Raw genomic sequence first — 24,335 nt, forward strand, 5'->3', positions numbered from 1 at the left:
ATCTTTCAATTGTTCCAATTAAGACCATCTAACTAATTTTGATAGGAAAACATGCCACGTCAGTGCCGGTCGTCCTATATGGCCACCAGAGCTGACGTGGACAACTTTTTAAGTTTTTTGTGAATTTTCTTTTCTTTTCTATTGAGATTTTTTTCCTTTTTTTTTTTTTCCTCTTTTGCTGGTGGCCAGTCTTAGGCTATAGCTGGAGAGGACTGAGCGAGGTCACCCTTGCCCAATTTGGTGAGGGCTGCCTTCACTGGCCACAAGCAAGGGATGGACTCGCTTGGGCCAAGGTGATCCTCAAGGTGACCCTCGCCACTGGCAAGGGCAGCCCTTGCCGACATTCGGTTAAAAATAAAAACAAAAAATTTTCAAAAATTTCATAATATTATTAAAAAAAAGAAAGAGTCCACATCAGCTGTTGTCGTGCCACGAGCCTTTCTTACTGTGAAAAGGGATGACAAATGCAGAAGAGCAAACCCTAAAATGTCGAACATTTATCTTTTACGAAAAGCTAAAGCGAGGCGGACTATTCCAAGAATGGAAATTTCGAAATGTACTTTTTGTTTTCCATTTAACTGGGTTTTGTAAAGGGAAATGCCGCTGGTGTGCAATTACCCCACGATTCAGACCAGGTACAGCAGCGAGCAATGCAAAGCCCAAGCTACACTCAGCCTCGCCGAGACCTGCCTCTCCATGCAAGCCCTCACGCTCCTGCCTCCACGACCACCCATGAATATGATCCTCGCCAAGATGGTCCCTTCATGGGGGTCTCGGCCTCCGGCAACTTGCAGTACGCGCAGTACCTGTTCGACCGAAATCCTCACCCCAAACGCCTTCTTCCAATGGCTGCTGCCCGGACATGTTGATGTCATTGGATGAACTATCTGTCACCAGCTTGACCAAGCACGTTCTTTATGCGCCTTAGAGAAGACGCATTGTTGGGTTTTACCAATTTCCGATTTTCCTCATCTCCCCTCTTTGTTAGGATTTAGCGCACAAACCACGAACAAAGTAAAGCGAAAAAAACGAAAAAAGGAAATCGAGACACAATATTTAACCCAATTCACTTTTAAACTAAGACTACATTCAGCAGAAAAATTCACTATAATTAGCATCTCGCACCTCTCGGTTAAATCCCTCAAGTACAAAAGGAAGAGATAATATATAGTAGCTATTTATGGGCCCAAATCCAAGTAGAACACCCGTGCTTTTGTGTCCATAGAGAGTATAAACCACATCCCAACATCCTCTCATTTGGTTAATACTTCACATGCATCTTTAGACCCAACTCAGTTGCACACTATTCATATTTTTCTGCACTCACTACCTTTGTCAAAAGTAAGCAAGACCCCGTGCTTTCCCTAGTCAAAAGTGAGCGGGACCTTGTGCTTTCCTATCGAAGGGAGTATGAACACATCCCAACACTCTCAATATTCGCTACATTAATTGTGCGAGTTGATAGACCTAAAAGATTTATTTTTCCTCTCCGTCATGCTACTTTCAGATTTCTTTGAACTTAATCGAGCAATCGTAATACGTGTGTATACTCTGTTTTAATGGAGTTTCAAGTTTCGTTGGGTTATTAGATGTTGCAAGGAAGCAAAAACACCGACTTTATCCAATGCTTCATGAACTGACGTTGAGAATCGAGGTCAAAAGCAACCCAGCGTTGGGTCGAAGCAATCAAATACTCTGCGAAGTATTGTCTCACTTCTATTGATATGCAAAATTCACATCCTCAAGGGATTTGCTCGACTTATTATCCTTCTATTCGCTGAAATTCTTTGTACATTGCCAAAAATCGGTGAAAGAACTGCAACAAAGTTTGGTTTTTCGTATGCCATTCTTGTTCCATTCTTCACTCTCGACTCTGCCACTCTCTAAACTTTCTCTCTACGGTCAGGGGAGTCTAAGTCAAACTGCGATAGGTGGGATAGTTTAGGCGCTCCAACGATCCAAGGAAGCCTAAATGATCGGCCCGCTGTTGCACGTAAGTCAAGCAAAGTTGGTCCTGAGATATGCACGCTAGCGGTAAAACAAGAAAGTCGAAGAGCTTCTACCATTCAAATCCTCTACTTACCATGGCCATGAATTAAATGTGGAATTGCGAGTTTATCTCTCAGGCAGGAGTTCTTGACGTTTCGCCCTCAGGAGGCCCGATCGATGGCGAGATCCCAATACGTGTTTATCGTTGCAACCCCAGAGCTGGCCATGTGATGATCTTCCACATTACCCTGTTCTTATAACAACCGCATGGATTTTGCTGAAGTAGGCAATGAGCGATTTTCAGAATCCTGCTATATAGAGTTGATAAATAATCAGACCAGTAAAAAACATGTTCAAAACAAGACATGCACTTTGATAGGATAGGATGTTAGGCGATTCGAAAAATCTGGGCATAGGCTTTGGACTAACGGTGGCTGAAACCGCTTGGGAATATAGTAACAGCTCGTAATATCCTACTGGTAAGTTGATCTGCCGAGAAGAAATCAGGTAGTGTTACCTGCAACATCGGCGTAGCGAAATCAAACACATAGAAAAAGCACTCTGAATCAAGGAAGAAGCGGCTCAAACAGTGTATGATGTTGAGAGGGTAGGATGTTATGCAAATCAAAATCACAACCTAGAGTCCCTTAGTCTCGTTAGCTACCGAATCAAGGCTTTCTCCGGTTATCTCACTTTCAAATGCGATAATACGAGATTGTATGATTGGAGCAGTTTCTTCCAATCTTACGACAACCAACTGGAGGGGAACTAATTCTGTCATTGCCTTATAGCTCATTGTTCTTGGTCCATGCCTTACATTTGAGGAGGGTGGTGCGGCCCTCCTCAACTCCGCTTCGACCTCTCCCAGCCGGTCTTCCAGCGCATCGCGCAGTACAGGGCCGGGATCGTTCCCGTGGTCTACCGAAGGTATAGCCTAGACATTATTTGCTTGCCTCCTGTTGTGAGGTCTCATATGTGTGTGCGCACAAATCATGCTACTTCTTAGGTAGTAAAAATTATAGTCGAATCTAGCGTTAAATCAATTCGTTCGGGTTCGAATTTTGGCTTTCCCTCAGCGGAAGCAAAAATATTGCGCTCTTCATAGACAGTAGTACTACCAAATAATATACTAGGACCCTACTTGGAGTCCTACCCATTATTTGTCAATCGATGCATTTAATGCCAAGGAGTTTAGACAAATGTTCCACTCAAATAATTCAATACGGATCCCTCTGCACTTTGTCGGCGCTAATCGCACTTCTTTCGCAACGGGTACTTCTTTGCAGAGTGAGGTGCAGGAGAAGCGGAGGGATCCGATTCACCATCAACGGCCACTCTTACTTCAACCTCGTGCTCGTAACCAATGTTGGTGGAGCCGGGGGTTACGAGCACTCTGTGTCCATCAAAGGATCGAGGACCCGGTAGCGACCCATGTCGAGAAATTGCGGACAGAGCTGGCAGAGTGACTTTTACCTCAACGGACAGAGCCTCTCTTTCCTAGTCACCGCCAGTGATGACCGGAGCATCGTGTCCGACAATGTAGCCCCCTCTAGTTGGTCCTTCAGCCAGACTTATTCTGGAGGCCACTTCCACTACTAATTTGAACCCGTGGACCCAACTCTTTACTAGCACAAGTTGTGCACTACATTTTTAGCTCGAAAATCGAACTTGGATTTCTATGTTCCTTTTTTTTTTTTTTTCTTGTGGCCTGTCGGTGATCGTTTCAAACCGAGCACGAATTCAATCAGCATGTTGAAGTTGAAAGACTCAATGAATTCTCTAAGGAATTGGTGATTGAATCATTGTAGGGTTAGTGTACATGTGAGGGAAAGTCACGTCTTTGGCAAGATCGATAGCGAGTTGAGCCGAGTGCAAAGCAAACCCTCAAACTTTGAAAATGAACGATCGAGAAGTGATGCAATCCACTCTCCCACTGAAAGAGAAACCAACGTGCCATGTCTTTACTAAGTTGGACATAGCAGAAAATCTATCATCGACCAAGACATGGTTCAATTAACACAAGTGGGACTGAGTGACGCACACCCGGCCCAATCTTAATGTACTTGAATCGTGAAGTACTGCTTGTACACTTCCATTTGCAGTATAGTACACACCGAGACCGACTTCGTTTTTGGTTCATCTGAAACAAAGATGTACAGATCTAGAGGGATTGATCATCAGTGTCGTTTCCAGAGAATGAGGTTGTTTTTTTTTTTTTTTTTTCGCTTTATTGAAATAGGAAATGTCCCCGTCTAATTTGATAAGTTAGCGAACTAAAATGCGTAGGGAAACAGTTACTTCCATTTCACCTTGTCCACTCTTGCTCGTACAAGAATGTCCGGTTCTTCTTTGTTTCACCTCACGGCCGAATACACTCTTAGGTAAGTTCAGTTGTCGGCAGATATTTTACCTTAGAATCACAAAATTTGGCATCCAAGACCCAATGATTCTTGCGTTGTGATGCCGTACCAACGAGCTTGTTGTTGTACTGTTGCCCGTGAACCCAAGGCCCTCGGCCTCAAATATATCACACAACGCAAGCGGGGTAGTCCAAATATCAAGGGGTAATCCCCTGATAAAAGGGTCACGTCGATAGAAATATATTACATAATTCTGTGGATTAATCTAGTTATCTTGATCGATTGTAATTTCCGTTCTAATATTATGTTACTATACGATTAAAGCCTGTAGATAAGTTCTTTCATAACTCATTAATAAAATGCAGAAATTCCACAATTTTATTATCCGTTTTATTCTTATCATCGTCTTTTATGAAGTTACTGGTTTGAGCTATATCGCGAGCAAACTTCTTACCGGTTTGTGCCTTGGGGTATTTTCTATTTGGTGTGAAGAAACTTGTTGACTTTTGACATGCCGTGTGAATAGATGGAGTAGTCGTGGTCCAAACCGAACATCTCGTTGTGAGTGTTGGAGCCTTGTAACGTATAGAGGGATAGTTGAACTAGTTGCTCTACTCCCCACCCTTTTCACTTATCAAAATAGGCTCCTCATGTATTAAAAGACGTATACATCATTATTTATATTAAGCACCGTTTATACATACTTAGAGTCGGTATGGTAACACCCCTCGAAAAGTGTTTCTATCCCAAAAGTGTTCCCGAAACACTTTTGGAACGTAAACGCGTATGGTTGAAAAATACTCCAAAAGTGTTCCGGGAACACTTTTGAAGCCAAAAAAAAGAAACAAAAAAAACTTGTTTCTGGATTTTGGAACACTTTTTAGAAACAACTCGACGGCGAGCTTGTGCAAGCCACGGCTACCCGTCGTCGGTCGTTGGCCGCCGCCGGTCGCCATTGGTCGCTATTCATCGCGGCCGAGGCCGCCGCCGCCGCCGGTTGTAGATCCTTCCTTTTGGTGAAAAAATGTTTTTTTTTATACTTGTCAAACGCGTTTCTGTCCCCAAAAATCGTAACCAAGAACAGAAACACAAAAAAATGTTTCTGTTCCAAATATGTTTTGAGGAACAGAAACATTACCATACATACCTTTAGTGCCACGATTCCCCCTTATACACTCAAGGTTCGCCTATCTCCACATCGCTCCTATACCCAAAAGCCTGCATCTACAAAAGTCGAGCCATACTCTACAGTCGGCCATCGCGCACACCTACTCATCGATGTCATCGTCCCTGTCGAATCCCCTAAACGGACCAATCATCTCGCCGCCGATGTTAAGTTACTAAGCGACATGTCAATAGGGAATGCATTTTAGGAGACCCATGTCAACCCACATTGTGGAACTATATTTAGTAAGCATTAACGTTGATTTGAGTATGGGTGCATCTTCAAGAGTACCCTCAAAATATATAGGAGCTCCATAGCGCGATACTGGTAGGACATCCATCTTGTCTATCCCAAAAAAATAATAATAATAAAGAGATGTATCGAGGCTCAATAAATAAAATCTCTAAATCTAATGTAGGAGTTCACTAACCACTCCACCTGAATAACAAGGAATTCATGCAATACATAAATGCATGGGCATACATCTTTTATGACACACTCTGTTGTGTGATGAATTTCATTAGATACAAACGAATGACATATTATATCATGATACGCCAATATCATCAAGTGTTCTATCAATGTGAATATATGCATACACATGAACATGCACTATCATTTTTACTTTCCCTTCCGAACTCTTCCAGGGCATCCAAGATTGCACAATATGGGCATCTCAACTCCGAAGTATCCCGATCACACAGCAGGGCATTCCCAACTCATGGATGTCTCAAAACTCTAGAGGCATCCTGAAACTTTCGAGGCATCGTTACCATTATGTGGTCAACGGAATACTTTAATTATGTTATACATATTCATCATGCAAAATGGTGCTTATGAAATACAAACACGGTGACTTTTCATGCATCACAGTAATTACCACGTCTTCTTGTTCTCATGTCACCAAGGAATACTTTAAAATCAACATATTCAGAATAAAAATAATAAACACTTTTCCTCGAAACCAATTAATACCTTTATCATGCTTTCTCTCTCTCGTATATGGCCATTCGACGAGCTTCCTCTTCCATCGATGACTTCCTGCTACATTAAAAGCCCCATTCTCTTTCTTTCTTGTTTTTCTTTTTATTTGACTATGACTTCGACCATCTATGGCATGATTTTCCCTCGATGGTCTCCTCCTTTCATTTATGGAAGTTGGCTTTCATCGATGACATTTTTATTTTCCTTTTCTCTTTCTTAATCGATGGTTTACAGCCACCATTATGCCATATTGTTATTATTTTGTTTTTGTAAAAACAGTAACTCGTCAATTATAACCCAAAAACAAAAAAATTTACAGCCCGAAAATATAGAAAGCTCCTTAACTTGTTTTCAACACTAAGAAATTGACAACGCAGTTATTTTCGGGCTTTCTCCATCAAATATACTGCTGATTCTTGTGGAATGCACTGATACACCTCCGCTGCATACAAAAATCACCAATTCAAGTAAAACGAACATAACTTTCCACCACCCAATCACTGTGACCTTCTCGTACTTTTCATCAAAATTCACACAAAAATCAACGACCATCGAACAACCAATCCAAGAGCACTAAGTATATCATTCTAACTTAGTGCTTAAAGTTTTCACTTACCTCGAAGGGAACTTGAAAAAGGCTTTTACCACCTTGAAGATTATTAAAGGATGAAGTCTTTGGAGGAAAACTTCTTCAAGAGTGTTAAGTTTGTGAGAGTTACGGCCAAAGTGCAAATGGTCCTCCGATATTACCAAAGTAAAAATAGTGAGGGTGAGATTGTTCTCGAGGTAAAATTACAAGTGCCATAAATTTCTTTAGTGTTTGGCCAAGTGTAAGAAGTGTTGGTGACTCATATGAAGAGGAGTAGTGCCTTTGTCTCCATAGAACAATTGCTCTTGCATGCCATTAGACACCTAAATGTCTTGACCCCACTTAATACAAGTGTCCTCTCTCAAGTGGCAAGTAGTCCACTAGGTGTCTTAATGAGGTGAAAATATGAAGATGAAACGGTGAAAAAGTGGAGCTTCCTGCGTAGGTGAGTGGCTTCCAGTTAGAGCAACTAAACACTAGTAGCATTGGTTAAAAAAATAGATGATAAATCCATGTCTCCTTAAATATACTAAAATGATGGGTAAATGATATCGGATGTTACGAAAATATTGATTTAATAAATTTGAAATACAAAAATCACTAAATGTAACCTTCGAGAAAATGTTCTTTCTCAACGACAATCCAAAATTTGCCGTGAACAAATAAATTGACAACCATTAATTTAATCGAGTCTAAGACAATTACTAATAAGGAAAATCATTCACAAAATTTACCACCCTACTACGACTCATCTGAATTATAAGCTAAATGATATTTAGCTTTATATTCTAAATACCATTACCGAATACAAAAATTTCAGAATGTTGCACGGAAGACCAATGAAAAAACGGCGATCAAGGCGACTTCCGCGCAAAGCCACTTGCCTACCTTCTTATGTAAAATGTAAAGGATGCGGGCATTAGTATATGTAAGGATGCTTAAGCTTCAATTTTGAAGGTAAATCTCAAAGAACCTAGATAAAAGGATAAATAAAGAATGAAACATAACCTCACATTGCTTTAAGCATAGAAAAGGAAAATGGGTGATTTTCGTCCTATTCAACTAGTAAATAGGTAATTCCTAAGTTTTTTTTTTTTTTTTGGTTGAAAAGTAATTCCTGAGATTGAAATTCCCAAAAAGTATCACTTCTAAATTCATGACGTATTCTGGTTCTATTTTGCTTATCCCGGCCACGCCAGCCATGGGCGACGTGGGAGTTGATTTCTTAGGGGCTATATCATCTTTTACAATGAAGTGATTTTCTTCGTATTCAACTGGTAAATAAGTAACCCCTAAGATTGAAATTTCCAGAAATTATCACTTTTAAATTCGTGACGTATTCTAGTTATGTTTTGCTTATCTTCTATGTTGCTCAAACTCATCTTATCCTCGCAAGCTTCTTTTATAAAGAACTGATAAAATTGTTTATTTATGAGAAGTTTGGAAAGAAAACATAAAGGCCGATATTATTGTTTGTGCCATCATCAATAGAGCAATTTAGAGTGGATCTGCACCTCGCAGCTCTGCTGAATTGCGGATTCTTCACCATTTACGGCTTGGCTCATCATGTTCGTCAACATCATGGGCCTCTTAATGGAGATTGCATGCGTAGCCATTTACCTTTGTTATGTTGACAACAATACAAAGGTATGATTCCTTCCTTCATTTCTTTGATGTTTACTGTCAAAATTACTAATGCCCGAATCTTTTTCCTTTCACAGAAGAAGGTAGCCTACTTAGGCTTCCTCGGATCGCTCTAGGCTTCATTTCTTTGACATTTACTTTCAAAATAACTAATGCCATCCTTTTTTTTTTTTTTGGCCAAAAAGGTGGCCTACATAGGCACTGTAGGCTTCATTGGATCGTTGGAGCACTTAAACTAAGCCTTTTCTAGGGATCACTTGTTTGAATCACCCGGATCGTAGAAAGGGGAAGTCTTTAGAGAGAAGCTTTAATCTGTAAAGTTTGTTCAGAGTCCAGCTTCGTAGAGCTAAATGCTAAGGCACTCGAGTTCTTTCTTACCTAAATAAACTATTTTCTTAATATATGCATATATATACACACACACACATTTTTCTTGCTTGCGACCAAAAAAAAATTCGACCACCTATTCAGAAATCAACCCTCGCCACCGTATTGTTCTAATACATTGTGGTTGCTGAATCATCTGGTTCTAACTTAATTATGTGTTTTATTTACTTTCGACCGAAAAAAAATAAAAAATGATCGACCATTGGTCTTTATTAGAATTTTAAGGTCTGAAGGCCCAGATCGGTCACATATGAAGAAGCAAAAGACATGCCTGGAAACCCGATCTGGACCGAGGGAATCAATACGGGCTGGACCGGGCTTTCGGGCTTGTGGTTTTTTCCCACCAACCTCTGGTGTGGAGATAGTAGTGTTGATATACACCGAAGATCAGCCTAGATTGTTCCAAATCGGAGAGCTCGCCGGACTCAGTCGCGGTGGGGGTGGTGCGCCATCACAAAGGAACCTTCACTAATGGCTTTGCATGCTCGGTTTAAGCCGGATCAGCCGCGGCAGCCGAAACCCTAGCCCTCCTTTGCTGCCTGCAGTTCTTGGAGGAAGAGCTTGATCGAGATGTGCTTCGTGTGAGAAACGTGGAAGTACAAACTGATTGTAACTTTGCTACTGAAGTGTATCCTTTTTGGGGAAGCGAAGCCCATGGGACGTCCGGGCTTGGATGGATGACCGCAAAGCAAAGCTGGCCCAACTTGATTATGTGAGTGAGCCTGACACGTTGCCCGAGAGAGGCAAGGCAAAGCGGCAAAAAGAACTTCCTCCAAATTGGCTGTTTTATCCCCAAAATTCTATGATGGATATAGGGAAAATTACTAAAAAAGTCTTCAATCTATTGCACTTATGCCAATTTAGTCCTAAAATTTTCAATTGTGCCAATTTGATCCTAAACTTTTTAATTATTTGCCAGACTAGTCCTAAACATTTTCATGAATTATCAATTTAGTTCTTTCAACAAATTACTCAAATAATAGATTTAGGACTAAATTGGCGAAATTTCAAAAGATTTAGGACTAAATTGGCGTAATTGAAAAGTTTAGGATTGAATTGCAAATTGTCGAAAATTTTGGGACTGAATTGGCATAATTGAAAGATTTAGATTAAATTGGCACAAGTGTAATAGGTTTATGACTTTTTGGGTAATTTTCCCGATGGATATTTATAGACAAACTTCCTTCGAGCTAATGAAATTTCAGCTATATATACCGTTCGGAAATAATTGGATTTATTCTTTAGTTTCCTATCTTTCATAAGTATGTGAAATAAAATGCACTACAATTTTTCTTAGAAGCGAAATTGATACTTTGCTCTATTGACCTGTTAATGAGAAACAAATTTGATGTACAAACAATTGATCATCCGTAAATATTGAATGACAAAAGAGAAAAAAAAATCACTAAAACAGATAAATTATAGATAAACCATTCATCCTACATTGGATTATATCCCTTTTGCAGAAAAGGAAATTAAATTTTTTCTTCCCTTTTTTTTTTGGGACTTTTTCTTACCATTTTTGCAAGCACGAATGGTAATTTGTATACAAAAATTATAGACAAAAAACTTGCCTTGTGTAACATATGGAAAATTTATCCAATCAGTCGTAAACTTGTTATGCGGATGTCAACAATCATAAACTTTTCAGTTTTGCCAATTAAGTCCAAAACATTTGTGTGAAATTCTACTATAATCATTTCAACCAATTTTCATTGGTAATCGATGACGTGGCATGTGTCTTGTAGAACAACCACCGATAACCGAATAGCCACATCAGCAATTTTCGATGAAATTAGTCAAAAGGATTACATTAAAATTTCGCACAAAAAACCCAATTGGAAAAATTAGAAAATTTAGGATAGAATTGAAATTCGCACAACATAATATAGGGGCCTATTTTCTCTGACTTGACTCAACTTGACTTACTTGACTCAGCGGTTAGAGTATCGCTTTCGTACGGGGAGAGTCATTGGTTCAAATCCATTTTCACGTAACATTTTGCAGCAATTAATGGGAATCATGAAAGGGATCAATAAACTTGCGACGAAATATCTGTAAAATAATTACTAATTCGTTTGGCATTTATTAATGTTTTATCCGTAAGTGGCTCATTGAACCAATTCCAAAGCAGTCTAGAATTATGTGTAGAAATTAAAGTCGACAATAAATCTCTAAAACAAATGTTTTTAGATTCAAGGTTTGAGTGTCAGAACTAATACTCTTTTCCGTTAATTATAGTACTTTTTTTAACTTCGAGACTTATTCGAATAATCAAATATCGTCATTTTGCTTCCGAAATTAGAGGTACGACAGGAAAAAAACAACACAAGGTTTATTTGGTTTGTCGTCTTTCTTCATTTACCAAAGTATCGACAATCGCCTTCATTCAAAGAAAATATTAGGAAGAATCAAGGCTTCATTTGTTTGACAAATGAATGATCTAGAAAATATTTTCCTAAAAAAAATTGCTTGCTTTGCTTAAAATAAATAGTCGATGAAACATAATTTACTATCAAGAACAATTATGTTTAAATATTTTTATGGATGATAAAAAATTGTTCATTTATTTTTTCAAGCGATACAAGAGATTATTTTTGGAAAAATATTTTTCAAATAATTCATTTTTGGGGAGACAAATGCATTTTAATTATATATATGTAAATTCAAAAATCAAATGGTTATCCATGAGTTTTACCACATACATGGCCAAATCCGTTCGCTTATATAAAATTTGGATTCTGGTGAATCTGGGGCTCTCCGTGCTTCATTGCTCGTTCTTGAAGGAGATTCCATCAAGGATCTCAATTTTGACCAGTGCAAAAGAAAAAATCAAGAGAGGGGAGAGCAATTTGGCAATGCTCGCATGGTCTTGATGCATAGAAGCTTATAATGTATCTAACGTCGAATTCCGTGGGTCTAACGTGGCTGAGTCGATTGGCTTCGTGTGCGTCGATTGAGACTGCACACTAATAAGCTTCACCGAGAGGCCAGTTTATAGTAAATCTGGTGTAGTGCAGATGATCTTAAGAACTAGTGAATATCCACATTCTGTCCTGATCGCGAGTATGTTTCATCACAGGATGGCAATTAAACGACGCGTGCGTTTATAAGTTCGTACTAGTCTTCGCAGAGTGAGGTGCAGGAGAAGCGGAGGGATCCGCTTCGCTGTCAACGGCCACTTCTACTTCAACCTCGTGCTCATAACCGACGGTGGCAGAGCCGGGGATGTTCACTCCGTGTCCATCAAAGGATTGAGGAGGCGGTGGCACCTCATGTCGAGCAACTGGGGGCTGAAATAGCAGAGCAATTCTTACCTCAACGGACAAAGCCTCTCTTTCCTAGTCACCACCAAAGACGTCCGGAGCATCTTGTCCTGCAACATCACCCCTACTGGTTGCTCACTTCGGCCAGACTTATTCCGGAGGCCAATTCCAACACTACTTATTGAAGCTGCGCGCACAACTTCGCACAACTGTTAACTAGCACAAGTTGTGCACTAGGTTTTAAGAGCGAAAATCCAAATTAAGCTTCTATGTTCTTTTTTCTTTTCCTGTGGCCTATTACAGATTGTTTCGAACCGAGCAGGAATTCGACAAGTCTATAAGGTTGTTCTGGCCTTGGTGCTCTACATGATTGAATCATTGTAAGGGTCAGTATACATGTGAGGGAAAGTCCTGGTCAGGTTGCAACTTACAAAGAGTCAAATGGCCTCCAAGGTAAATATTCCTAAGCCGAAAGTTTTCGCCTGAATGTCAATGTCAAAGGGGTGCAATGGAGGAGCAACTTCCTAGTGGCATGTCAGGCCGGTGCGAGTTGATTTGGACGGATCAAAGACGTACAATTGAATTAAGATGAACAGATGAGAAGGTCGTCCATACGGATTCGTTTTGATTCACCTTTCCACATACAATTCATTCGAGTCGGGTTGGTTCCAGTTTCAGGCTCCTGAAGGAGGGGCCAAGAGATACCAGGAAGATCTCGGGTTTACATTCGCTTTCGGATCTTTGTAATCCATCACTTCCGTATCCGGATCCGCTGATTCTCTCACGGTAGCCTTCATTTGAGGAGCAGCATCATCCCACACGAACGAAAAACTTGCTAGGGTTCACCCTACGAGTTCAAGCGCATTACCAGGAGAGATGCAGAGAACGGGAAACGTCAGAACAAGGAGAACCGCGGGCCAACGAGATGGAGACCGAGCCATCGTCTTCGAAGACACCGCTAGGGTTTTTTTTCAGACTGATGGTGAATATTTTTGTGGACCAACAATGTAACAGCACGACAGGCTTTTAGGTTTTCGGGGATGTCCATTTCTGCAATTTGTTGTTTTGGCATTTTTGACACGTACAAGGCAAGGGGGCATCTGTGGCATCTGTTAAGGCTTAAAATGGTGATTCATATGGTAGTTTGCACCTCTTCAAGATCAACTGTAGAAAAACACAACATTTTCATCTTTTTAGCAAGATTTGCCGGACATTGTCGGGTGATGCTAATTAGGCTCCTTTCTCACTCATAAATTAACTGTTTTTTGCTCAAACTAAATTAAACGGGATCCGGGCTTAGTTGGGCCAACTCGAACCGGGCATAAACATTTGGACGCGGGCAGACTGCGAGGCCCATGAACTGTCATGGGACCAAGGTCAAAAGATAGACAATACTCGTGATCGGATGGGTTTGAAAAACCAATAATGTTTGTAGACATTAGTATTGGGTAATGTCAAGACATTTCATGAAATTTGGTTTTACAAATGGCATATATTGTTGATAAATTGGGACTGGACGGTTCGAGACACGGAGGGGTACATATTGTCACTTTCCTTAAAAGTATGTTAGAAAAAGCTTCGACATTGTTATAATAAAATCGTAGAATGATGTTACCATAATGTTCTAGAGTATTCTTAAGGGCAGTTGATATGGTAATTGCTCCGTATTCTAGAACTCTCTTATTTAATGTCGGTATTTGGTTAGATTGGGAGATGTATTGTTAGCCTTTAGATCAAGAGAGGATCAACGGTCGTAATGAGAGGCCCTTTAGTATAGATAAAGCTGTCCTTTCCCCTCATTTGTATGGATTCATCATTTGAAGAAATATAAACATTCTCTCCCAGAGCTTCTCTCTCTAAAGACATTTTTGCGCTCCCTCAAAAGTCTGCGCGCATGACTACTTCAATTGTATTATAACCAAGAATTTTGAAAGTAAATGTCATACCTTTGTAATCAAGAATTTTGAAAGCCAATAGGCCAACTTCTTCTGCGAAAGGACGTACATGTCAAAGAAATGAAGGAAGGAATCATATCTTTGTATTGTTGTCAATATAATAAAGGTAAATGGCTACATATGCAATCTCCATTAAGAGGCCCATGATGTTTTGGGGAGACAGTACTAAATGAACAAGATGAGCAGGGTAATCCATCCCAATTCATGCTATTTTATTCACCTTTCAACATAGACAATATGAGTTTCAGATTTCTAGAGGAGGGGCCAAGAGTTACGCAAGAGATCTCGGGTTACCATTCGTTTTCAGAACAGCACATGCGGTTCCGAAAGCGATTGTGGCGTGGTGGTATACCACTAGCAGGAATATGGAAGAGTACATCCCAAAGGAGGCGAGTCCCGCGAAGAAACAAGAGCCCACCTTCTCCTGCGAAAGGAGAAGATGGCCATTAGTAATTTTAGAGGTGAAAGGTACCCCGAAGTTAGTGGTAAAGCTACAGTCAAAGAAATGAATTGCCTTTATATTTGGATGGGCGTAGTAAAAATAGATGATCGCATACGACATCTCCGATGAGATGCCCACAATGTTCAAGGTCACGAAATGCGTGTCCAGATTTACATAGCCGCACATGATGAAGAACGCAGAGTTGACAAGATACTGATCTACCCCGATTTGCTCCACTGATTGATTATTCAGTATTCGTCCAAAGGTTGGACTGCATAGAAATAACTGTAATGTTAGCCTTTACCTTTTAAACTGCTATTCAGATTGTTCCTTCTTTTTGTTTAGTTGCTCTCTCTCTGTGTGGTCGTAACGTACATGGGTCTGGGTTTGAAAATCAAACTTCATCCCACCCCCTGCCCCTTTGTAACCATTGGGCTGTCTGCTCAGGGTTCCTATGTCATCTCTTGATATTTGCTATTATCTAAGTCTTTCCCTCTAATCATCAAGTCAAGTCAGACATGAGAACAGAAAAAGCACAGGAAGATGTCAAGATAGACTTACAAGGAGCGACGAAGAAACCAAAGGCCAACATGCAACCTGTTGAAGGAGAGAAACAGAGTTAGCAAGGGCGAGAAATCAAGAGAGAGGATGAGGAATCAAGAATGCGAAACACTTACCGACGAATCCAACAACTTCAGTGACGGTCACCATTGTCCTTCACCGAGCAAGCTAAAGCAAGAAACAAAGAAAAAGAAAGGTTAGTGCATGACACACAGAGACAGAGAGGAAGAAGAGTGTGCATAGAGAGACAAAGTGCAAGCCTACAAGAGAGAGAGCAAGAGAATGTGTGCACGAAGAGAGAAGAGAGGGAGGAAGAGAATGTGCGCGCAGGAAGAGAGAAGAGAGGAAAATAGTGCGTACCGGTTGAGAGCTCGGAGGAGGGAGATGGAGGAGGAGGGAGATCGTTAGTAACTTTTTTTTTTTTTTTTTTAAACGGAAATCTGTAATTTCCTGACGGATACAGTTATAAGAACCTGAAGTTCGTTTTAAATATGTTTCTTGTAAAAAACCAATCACAGCCCAACATTGCGATAACCTGAAGTTCCATACCTTTTGCCCCCGAAAACCACCGGGCCTTGCTGGCTGTCCAATGGGCGGGCCTTGTCTGGGCGGCCCAAGTCCGCCCAGTGATCAGCGCCCCTTCTCTCTCTCCACTTCGCTTGTAGAGATGCCAAGAAATAAATGGTCCCTAGCTCGGCAACTCTTCCCTAGCAAAGCTGGTGGGGTTCCCGCGCGTTTTACTTTTGAAAATTCTCTGCTTTTCAATTATTTTTGCGTTCTCGCACCAGCTTCTAATTCGCATCTTTGAATGGTCTTTTCAAGAGATAGATATATGAAATCAGAGCAGTAAAAGTAATTAAACATTCCAAATTGTTGAAGTTTGATCTTTATGATTGTGGGTTCATGGTATTTTGCCTTAATGCAGGCTTGGTCGGATGCCAATAATCTACCATCTGGTCGATCTCACCTATGCGACGTAATGTGGAGAACCTTTGCAAATTTTAGCTTCAGGTATTCTTTGTTCTATACAGCATGTATCAAGCATTAAATCTCCTACTAACTGTTGTGGGGATCTTTGGATAATTGTCGATTGCAGTTCTATTACTTGTTCATTCTTAACCGTTATGGGGCTATATTTTTGGTTGACTTGCATATTCTTTTCAAGACAATGTATTCACTTGTTTTTTAATCATCTGCTAGTTGCTCCTTTAGCCACGCTAACACCGGAGGCCAATTCCGATACTAATCATCGAAGCCGCATGCACAACTTTTAACTAGCACAAGTCATGCACTAGGTTTTAAGAGCGAAAATCCGACTTAAGCTTCTATGTTCTTTTCCCCTTTTCCTGTGGCCCATTGCAAACTGTTTCGAATCGAGCAGGAATTCGACAAGTCTCTAAGGTTGTTCTGGCCTCGGTGCCCTTCCTGATCGAATCATTGTGAGGGTCAATATACATGTACGGGAAGGTCCTAGTCAAGTGCTTTTTTCGGCTTGCTGAGTGTAGGCTGCTTCTGTAATCCAAAATGTCCAGCTAAATGAGTTAAAAACCATCATGGTTTCGTTAGGCAGGAATATAATCTCGGCTTGTTGATAATAGACGATGGAAGATGGAAACCCCATGCATGGCCAGCACCATTTATAGGGAGTTGAGCGAGGTGCACTCTCAAACTTCGAAAATGAATGCTCTGAAAGCGAAAACCTACATCGTCGAAGACATGACTCAATTGATTACAAGTGAAACCCGATTGAGAGACGCACAAGTTGTGCGGCACAACCTACCAATTTGATGCTTCCCTTCTTTTGATTTCACAAAAATGTCCAGTTTTCTCGTTATTTTACTTCGCAGCCTAGTACGCTGTTATTAGGTGAGTTCCGTTGTCGGCGGATGTTTTTGATAGAATCCCTCCTCTTTTGCAAGTCAAGATCGGCTAAAAATAAAAGTAAGTTGCAAACTTATCCCAAGAGTCAGATGGCCCTAATGAAATATTCCTAAGCCCTAAATTTTAACTGGAATGCCAATGTCAAAGGGGTTGAATGAAGAAGCAACTTCCTAGAGGCATGTCAGGCCAGTGCCGGTTGATTTGGACAGATCAAAGATGTACAATGGAATTAAAATGAACAGATGAGAAGGTCATCCATCTCCGATGCGTTTTCATTCACCTTTCCAACGTACAATTCATTCGAGTCACGTTTTGAATTTCAGACTCCTGGAGGTGGAGGGAGGCAATAGATACGCAGGAGATCTCGGATTAACATTCGCTATTGGATCTTCGTAACCCATCACTTCCATATCTGGATCCGCTGATTCTCTCGCACTAGTCTTCAGTTGAGCAGCAGCATTGTCGGGACCTCCTCCACGATTCGCCGCGCGTCCTTGCGAATCGGAAATGAGTGCGTGAGTTCAAAACCACGACCTCCAAGCAACATCATATGCCACACACGAATAAAAAAATGTTGCTAGGGTTCTTTCATACTACGAGTTCGAGCGCATTACCGAGGGAGATGCAGAGAGAGAGAGAGGGAGAGAGGGAGGAGCGTCAGAACAAGAAGAACCGAGGGGGAACGAGATGGAGACCAAGCCATTGTCTTCGAATCCATTGTTAGGGTTTGTTTTCAGGCTGATGATGTGTGTTTTCGTGGACCAAGAATGTGACGCACGACAGGCTTCTTAGGTTATGGGGGATGTCCATTTCTGCCAAGCTCTCTTTTTTTTTTTTTTGTGCATTTTTTTGACACGTACAAGGAAAGGAGACATCTGTTAAGGCTTATATAACGGTGATTCATGTGGTAGTATCTTCAAGATTGTCTGCAAAAAAAAAAAACAAAACATGTCATCTTTAGCAAGAATTTCCGGACATTGTTGTGTTAATTAGGCTCCTTTTCTTAAGGATATACAGAGCATTAATCAATCTTAGTGGGTCGGGCCTAGCTCAACTTTGTTAGTCATGAACCAACTAAAACGCAATCTGGGATTAGATGGGCCGATGGTAGGCCGACTCGAGTCCGACATAGACATTTCGGCCCGGGATGGCCTGCGAGGCCCATGAACTATCATGAGACCGAGGTCGAAGATCGACACTGCTCATGATCGGATGGATTTGAAAAAGAAATAATGTCTGCAGACATTAGTGTTGGGTAATGTCAAGACAACTCATGAAATTTGAGTTTTACGATTGATATGCTTTGTTGATAAATTGGGACTATATGGTTCGAGATAGGACAGATATATATAGTCATTTTCCTTAAAATTATTTATAAAAAAAAAAGTTCAGTGTTGTTATAATAAAAGCGTAGAACGATGTTACTGTAATATTACGTTAATTGTATTATAGACAATAATTGCTTATGTTCTCCAATAGGACGAGATTTTGTAGAAATATTGTATCCGATAAATGGATTTTCACTAATTTATGTTATCTAATGAAAAATCACAACAATGTTATTTTTTTTTTCCATTGGTACGAAACCAAATAATCATATTTTGTTCATAAGTTGTTGATTGATTAAATAAAAGACGTAAATTAAGTATAGAATTGAAGTACTTTTACGTGAGCACGATACTTCATGTGTTCCATATGAGTATTATTTGGTTTTGTTAAGTAGAGCAAACATGCGGCAGACATAAGTCTTATCTAGAATCACGTAACGGTTGTATTCTATAATCAAGTACGGGTATTTAACTGACAAGATGACATGTCAAACCGTCAATGAAATAGTTAAATGAGTGGCTCTATTTGACACCGAATAGAGTCTATTGCTTCACTTGACTTTATAAAGTCACTTGCTTAATTGATCTTACCATTACTTTTTCGACCTAAATATCTTTTAATGAAAATATGGGGTTTAATCAAAAGCCTTACAAAGGCGGATTGTGCTGAGCAGAACAGCAAGAGGATTTGCCTGGCAAGAAAAGGTGCTGTCGCTATTGGCCAACATGCACCGTGGAAAAGGGTCCCATTGCCTTGGCGAAGGAGAGCCACAAGAGAGCTTCACCTCCTTTTAGGATTTTGAAACTTCTCAGGAGTCTCGCGCATAAGATATTGTAATAAAGGTAACAAGTTCACATCATGAGTGTCTCAGTCACTGAAGAAAACCGAGGGAAGGGCCCCCATCTAATTTGAGCGGCTGAAATTCTTCGGTAACTACTTTGGACTGAACTTATCTCGACAGCTAATGGAAGTACGAGATGATGGTTCAAAAGGGTTTCTCGATAGGTGAAAAGTGGGTTCAGAAACAAGGACAGATCATCACACTGTGCAACCCTCGAAAGATTTGGTCGAGTGGTGAACCGTTCGGTCCAGATGATGGCATCTGCGAGGGTAGAGCCTTACTCGATACGTACTAACAGGCGAGCTCATGTGCATTCTCGAGAATTTTATCGGACTTTGAGATTTCGCAGAAAGAAAAGGAAGGAAGAGCGATAGGCGGAAAAGCCAAGAAGTAAGTTTGGAGGGCATCACGTGATTTGGTGGCCCATGAACAGCTCATGGTTTGCTGGTTGCATGTCGATACAAACTGGTGGGATGCGAGTTTCCCCTCGTCCTTAAGCGACCAAAAACATCTGAACTTACTTCTGTCACGATGAAACCCATCTGTTTTCTTGATCTTGATTGATCGAATCCTGCACGTTGATCGAATAAAAGACATGAAGTCAAAGCATAAATGACATGAAGTCCCGCTTTGATTCAGACGACACGCCGCTCGTGTTGAGTATGTTGTGTTCTTTCAATCTATGAAATGCAGAAGCGAGTTATGTATCTGCAGATTGTAATATACGCTTCCCTCAGATTCCAAACAAAAGCAGTTGAAAGAACAGTAGAGAGAGATAGAGCCTGTAAAAGACAGCATCTTTAGACTACAACTTTGATGTACATCACGGTAAAACTTGAGTACAATACAATTCTAACATTATTTTTTTATAGCTCTCTTTATTTCACATCTAGTACGTACTTGAACTCACCAAATCACTATGCTGACATAGAAAAAAGAGGCGGCCCGCTTTTACTATCGACTAAACAAAAGAAGGGGGAGGATCATCATTTTGGAACTTATGCTAAGAAGTCTCTTTCAATCGACATGGGAAAGAATCGCCTTCCTTTTCCTTTCTCAGAACGGCTTCAGGATAGATCCTCAGAAATGAGGACGGTGAATCGATAAGATCTTGCGGGTCGCACAGCTGATTTTTCGATTCACCAGTCGAGCACAACAGATTTTCACAATGCCAGTTGATGACCAAGCCTCCGAATTACCGATTATGAGCTCTCTTGGAAGTTGAGCGATCGAGACAGCGCAGCTGGATTTGCTTGTAACACAGAAGAAGCTTCGACCGCGTGGTTCTTTTCGTCTCTCTTAGACTGGAAGGCCTTAAAGAGTACTCCCCTGCCAGCCGAATCAGAAGCCTCGTTTTTTATCCCGAGAGTCGCCCATATCGAGCTCTTTGCAGCTTCTCCAGGATCATCAATCCTTAATGTCTTTGGAATCCACAAGGATCTCTCAGGATTGGCTTCCTTTTGTGGCTCCTCTTCAGTGGAGTAGTTTGGTTTCACGATTTTCTCATCCCTGGAGTGTTTCCCCAAGGTCGGAGAATTAGGTCCAGAGCACGTGGCACTGTGGTTCGGAGAAGTTGGCTGGGCAACCCAAGGAATGTTCCAAGCCCCTGGCACACCGCAACTCCAATAAGCTGGCCCAGGGTAGAACGGCACGGCAAAACCAGGTGGACAGAAAGTCTGCGGGCCAGGGGATATTTGTGGGCTCCATGGAGCAGAATTCCATGCATAAGGCCAAGGAGCCCCCGGAAAGCATGGTAGCTGAGGAGGAAAACCCTGACAATTCGGCATCACAATTTCTTTGGTTCCATTTTTACTCTCCGCATGGTTGGAATTCACTGAGGTGGCTGAAGATCCATTCACATTGTCAACCCCGCTTCTCGCACTTCCACAAGTGCTTGGAATTATCACTCCTTCAGGTTTATGGAATCCATTTTTCCTGCAGTTATGCATTGCCTTATCAGCCAAATGCAAAACCGAAGCCATGGATTCACATAGAGGTGTATCTGACCCGAAGGTGAGGACAGTGCCATTAGGTTTCAATGGTGGGTGATGGACCCCGTTAGGGAAATCCGTCCGTACACTTTGCAGGGCTTCGGAAACGGCTAGATGACGGTAATGAGAAGCGGAGTTCTTGTTCTTGCGGCGGCCCGCACCCACGGGAACGTTCCTCATGGTCCCACCGGCTGTCCAGTATCTCTGGCAGTTCTTACAGAAGTGTCGGGGCTGGTTCACGTTGTAATTGTTGTAGTAACAGAATTTGGTGTCCATGCTATTACATCGAGGGCAAGGAAGTATCTTGTCAGGCTTCTTGAGCACCTTATCTTGCGAATTGCTCGTGTCGCTCTGCTCCTCTTCTGATTTGGATGCCTTTGGAATGGTGCTCTCCTTGTCGACTGACGGTGTCCTAGGGTTCTCATTTGTCACCGATATTGCGTCCTGGTTTGTGCCCTCCTCGAGATTCACAAACTGAGCTCCATTTTCCAGCTTGGCTATAGCTGATTTTTCATCCTGTGTTTCCTATATAGAGAGGAAAACATCTGTTTACACAACCTAACCAAATATTTAATGTTCAAACCAAACAACTCCACTGCAACAGGGGAACAGACCAAGAATGGTATGATAGCATTTATGGACAAAACTAATTCCAAAAGGAAGCCAACTCAAGGCACAGCCATACAAGCACTAAACTTAAATCAGCAAAGGACCAAACTGTATGTAAGATTGGCAATTGCTAAATTAAGCAAAAACTAGTGAATTGGATATTCTGAGCAATCTCAATAGTGCGAATAACGAAATCCAGACAGATGGTTTTCAGATATATAAATGTCCCTATTTTTCTGCAATTGTTTTAGAAGTTGAATATGCAACAGGTAAATGGCGGATTTCTTTGAAAGATTGAAGTTGATGGGTTGTCGTGGGGAATAAATTGATGACTGGATTCGAGGTCTTCGCCTGGCTTCAAAGAGCCACGACAAGCAACTTTTAGGAAAAGATCAAGAAAAAGAGAGGGCCTTGATCCAACAGGTAGCAGCATCCAGCACCCACTACCCAGGTTATTAAGAACAATCACCAGAGACCCTTCTGGATGTTTTAACAGAAGAACAGGCTGTGATTCGTCTTGTCAAGGAATAAAGAAAGGAGGAAACAATCAGAGCTAAACCATATCAACTTCAGAGCTCAATCATTTGTCTGGGAATTAAATTGGCCTAGAAAGAGATGATTGGAATTGTGAAACACAGAGATCAGAGCCAGCTCACAAACATGAACTTGCAAGGAGCATGCAACTATTTAGCAGCTGATCCTTACTCGCACAAAAGCAAAAGCCCCAAGCGCCAGCAAATTAACCTAATCTTCTACTTGGTCTCCAACCATCAATACAAGAAAAGATCCACCAACCAGAACCCCTCCCGACATGAACATCCTCGAACTTCCTCCATAATGAATAACTCAGTTTCAACTCCTTATTCGAATAGACAAATCTCAGTTCATTCAGAATCAAGGAACACCCCACCCCCCCCCCCACCCCCACCCCCAAAATTTCAAGATTCATTTCCGCCAAAAAATCCAGCATCAATGCAAAAGCATGTCAACCCAAGTCAACAAGAAGAACGAAGGCTGACCCAATTCAAGTTCTCAAAGGCTGAGCATTCAGGGGAAAAATCACAGACCAACCCGTACCTTATTATCACGGTCTTCTTCCTCTTCTCCTCCTCCTCTCTTCTCCTCCTTCTCCTTCTCCTCCTTCTTCTTTGTCGTCCCTGCCTATATTCTCGTCAAGCGAAGGAGGATCTGTGCTTGGAATCTGACCAGTGTCGATGGCGCCCACCACATCCCCAGGAGGGATATCAGGCAAGGAGATCGTCTTCCCGAAGAGCTTGATCGCCGGGTCTTTTGCTTCCCCCGACATTTCTGCTCGCGCTTTGTCTTTTTCCCCTCCCAAAATAAAAAGGAAAAGACCCAACAAGAAAAAATGGCAACTTTTCAGACACACAGACAGACAGAGAGAGGAAGAGGAGGAGGGGGGAGAGTTGAGTGGACTCGGGGATTGATTGTGGGCGTTTTGATCCGTTTAATGAGGTCGGGGTGCCACGTCATCGACTGGGGAGAATTCTCAGCCACAAGTTCTTTGTGGCCTTCAAGGATCTCTTTCCCCTCCCCGCTTTTCCTTTTTTGATGATTCTCTCTTTCAATCCTACTCAGCACTTTCCCCGTCCATTTTCCGGGAAAATTTATATTTTGCCCTCCATCCTATTTGTCGTAATTTGCCTCCTAACCTTTTTGAAAATTGGTGGCCATGTTGCCCTAACCGTCGACTTTAGCCCCAAAAAAAAATTAATTAATTAAATCTCATGACATATTTGATCGCGTGACTACACGCGATTTGTCTTGAAAGCCAAATTGGTCACCAAAAAACAAAAATACCGATAAAAAATATTTCTTAAAATTATATGCCGATTTTTCTTTTAACATCGGTTCCAATCAAATTCTCAACGAAATTTCTAGACCAGATGTGTACAATAAATCTTCCATCAATTATTCCGTCACATGTCGTTGTGAGATTGTGGCTTCAAGCAAAATTCGATAAGAGTCAACGAACCTATTTCAAAAAATTGAGGGGGCACTTTGCAAAAATTTGAAACGTGGAGGGGCAGTTGCAACAATCCTAAAAACTCGGGGACAACAAATGGGTAATTGCCCTTTTCACTTGTGTATTCCTATTAAAAAAAAAAAAATTTACATGCTCTTTGTGGAATCTTCACGAGTACTTTGGGCAGAGAAATCTGCAAATCTTTTAGTAGAAAGGCAGAAAAGCCCATCGCATCGAGTCCACGTCAACATCGAGGGCCACGTAACCTCGTGGGGGCTGGGACTCCACCACCTGCCACGTCGGATCCGTATTCTCCATAGGTGGGCCCCGCACCCCGGGAAAAGAAGTAAAGTGA

The 24,335-nt window shown here is 41.3% G+C and overlaps 1 protein-coding gene, 1 long non-coding RNA gene and 1 pseudogene across 2 annotated transcripts; 2 read left to right on the forward strand and 1 right to left on the reverse strand.

Annotated features, from left to right (window-relative positions):
* The first annotated feature begins 597 nt into the window (after positions 1-597).
* On the forward strand, positions 598-3,683 carry LOC115727174 (annotated as a pseudogene).
* Positions 3,684-3,760: 77 nt separating this feature from the next.
* LOC125312831 lies at positions 3,761-16,881 on the forward strand. Its single transcript, XR_007196890.1, has 3 exons — positions 3,761-3,804; positions 12,770-12,792; positions 16,810-16,881. It is a non-coding gene; the product is annotated as an uncharacterized LOC125312831 (long non-coding RNA).
* Positions 16,882-20,176: 3,295 nt separating this feature from the next.
* Positions 20,177-23,441, reverse strand: LOC115727181 (cyclic dof factor 2). Its single transcript, XM_030657348.2, is given in 3 exon segments — positions 20,177-21,909; positions 23,071-23,101; positions 23,103-23,441. Coding segments are annotated over 3 exon segments (1,542 nt in total). The 5' UTR covers positions 23,300-23,441; the 3' UTR covers positions 20,177-20,595.
* Between the last annotated feature and the right edge of the window lie 894 nt (positions 23,442-24,335).

Source organism: Rhodamnia argentea, chromosome 11 (genome assembly GCF_020921035.1).
Source record: "Rhodamnia argentea isolate NSW1041297 chromosome 11, ASM2092103v1, whole genome shotgun sequence".
NCBI classification, from domain to species: domain Eukaryota; kingdom Viridiplantae; phylum Streptophyta; class Magnoliopsida; order Myrtales; family Myrtaceae; genus Rhodamnia; species Rhodamnia argentea.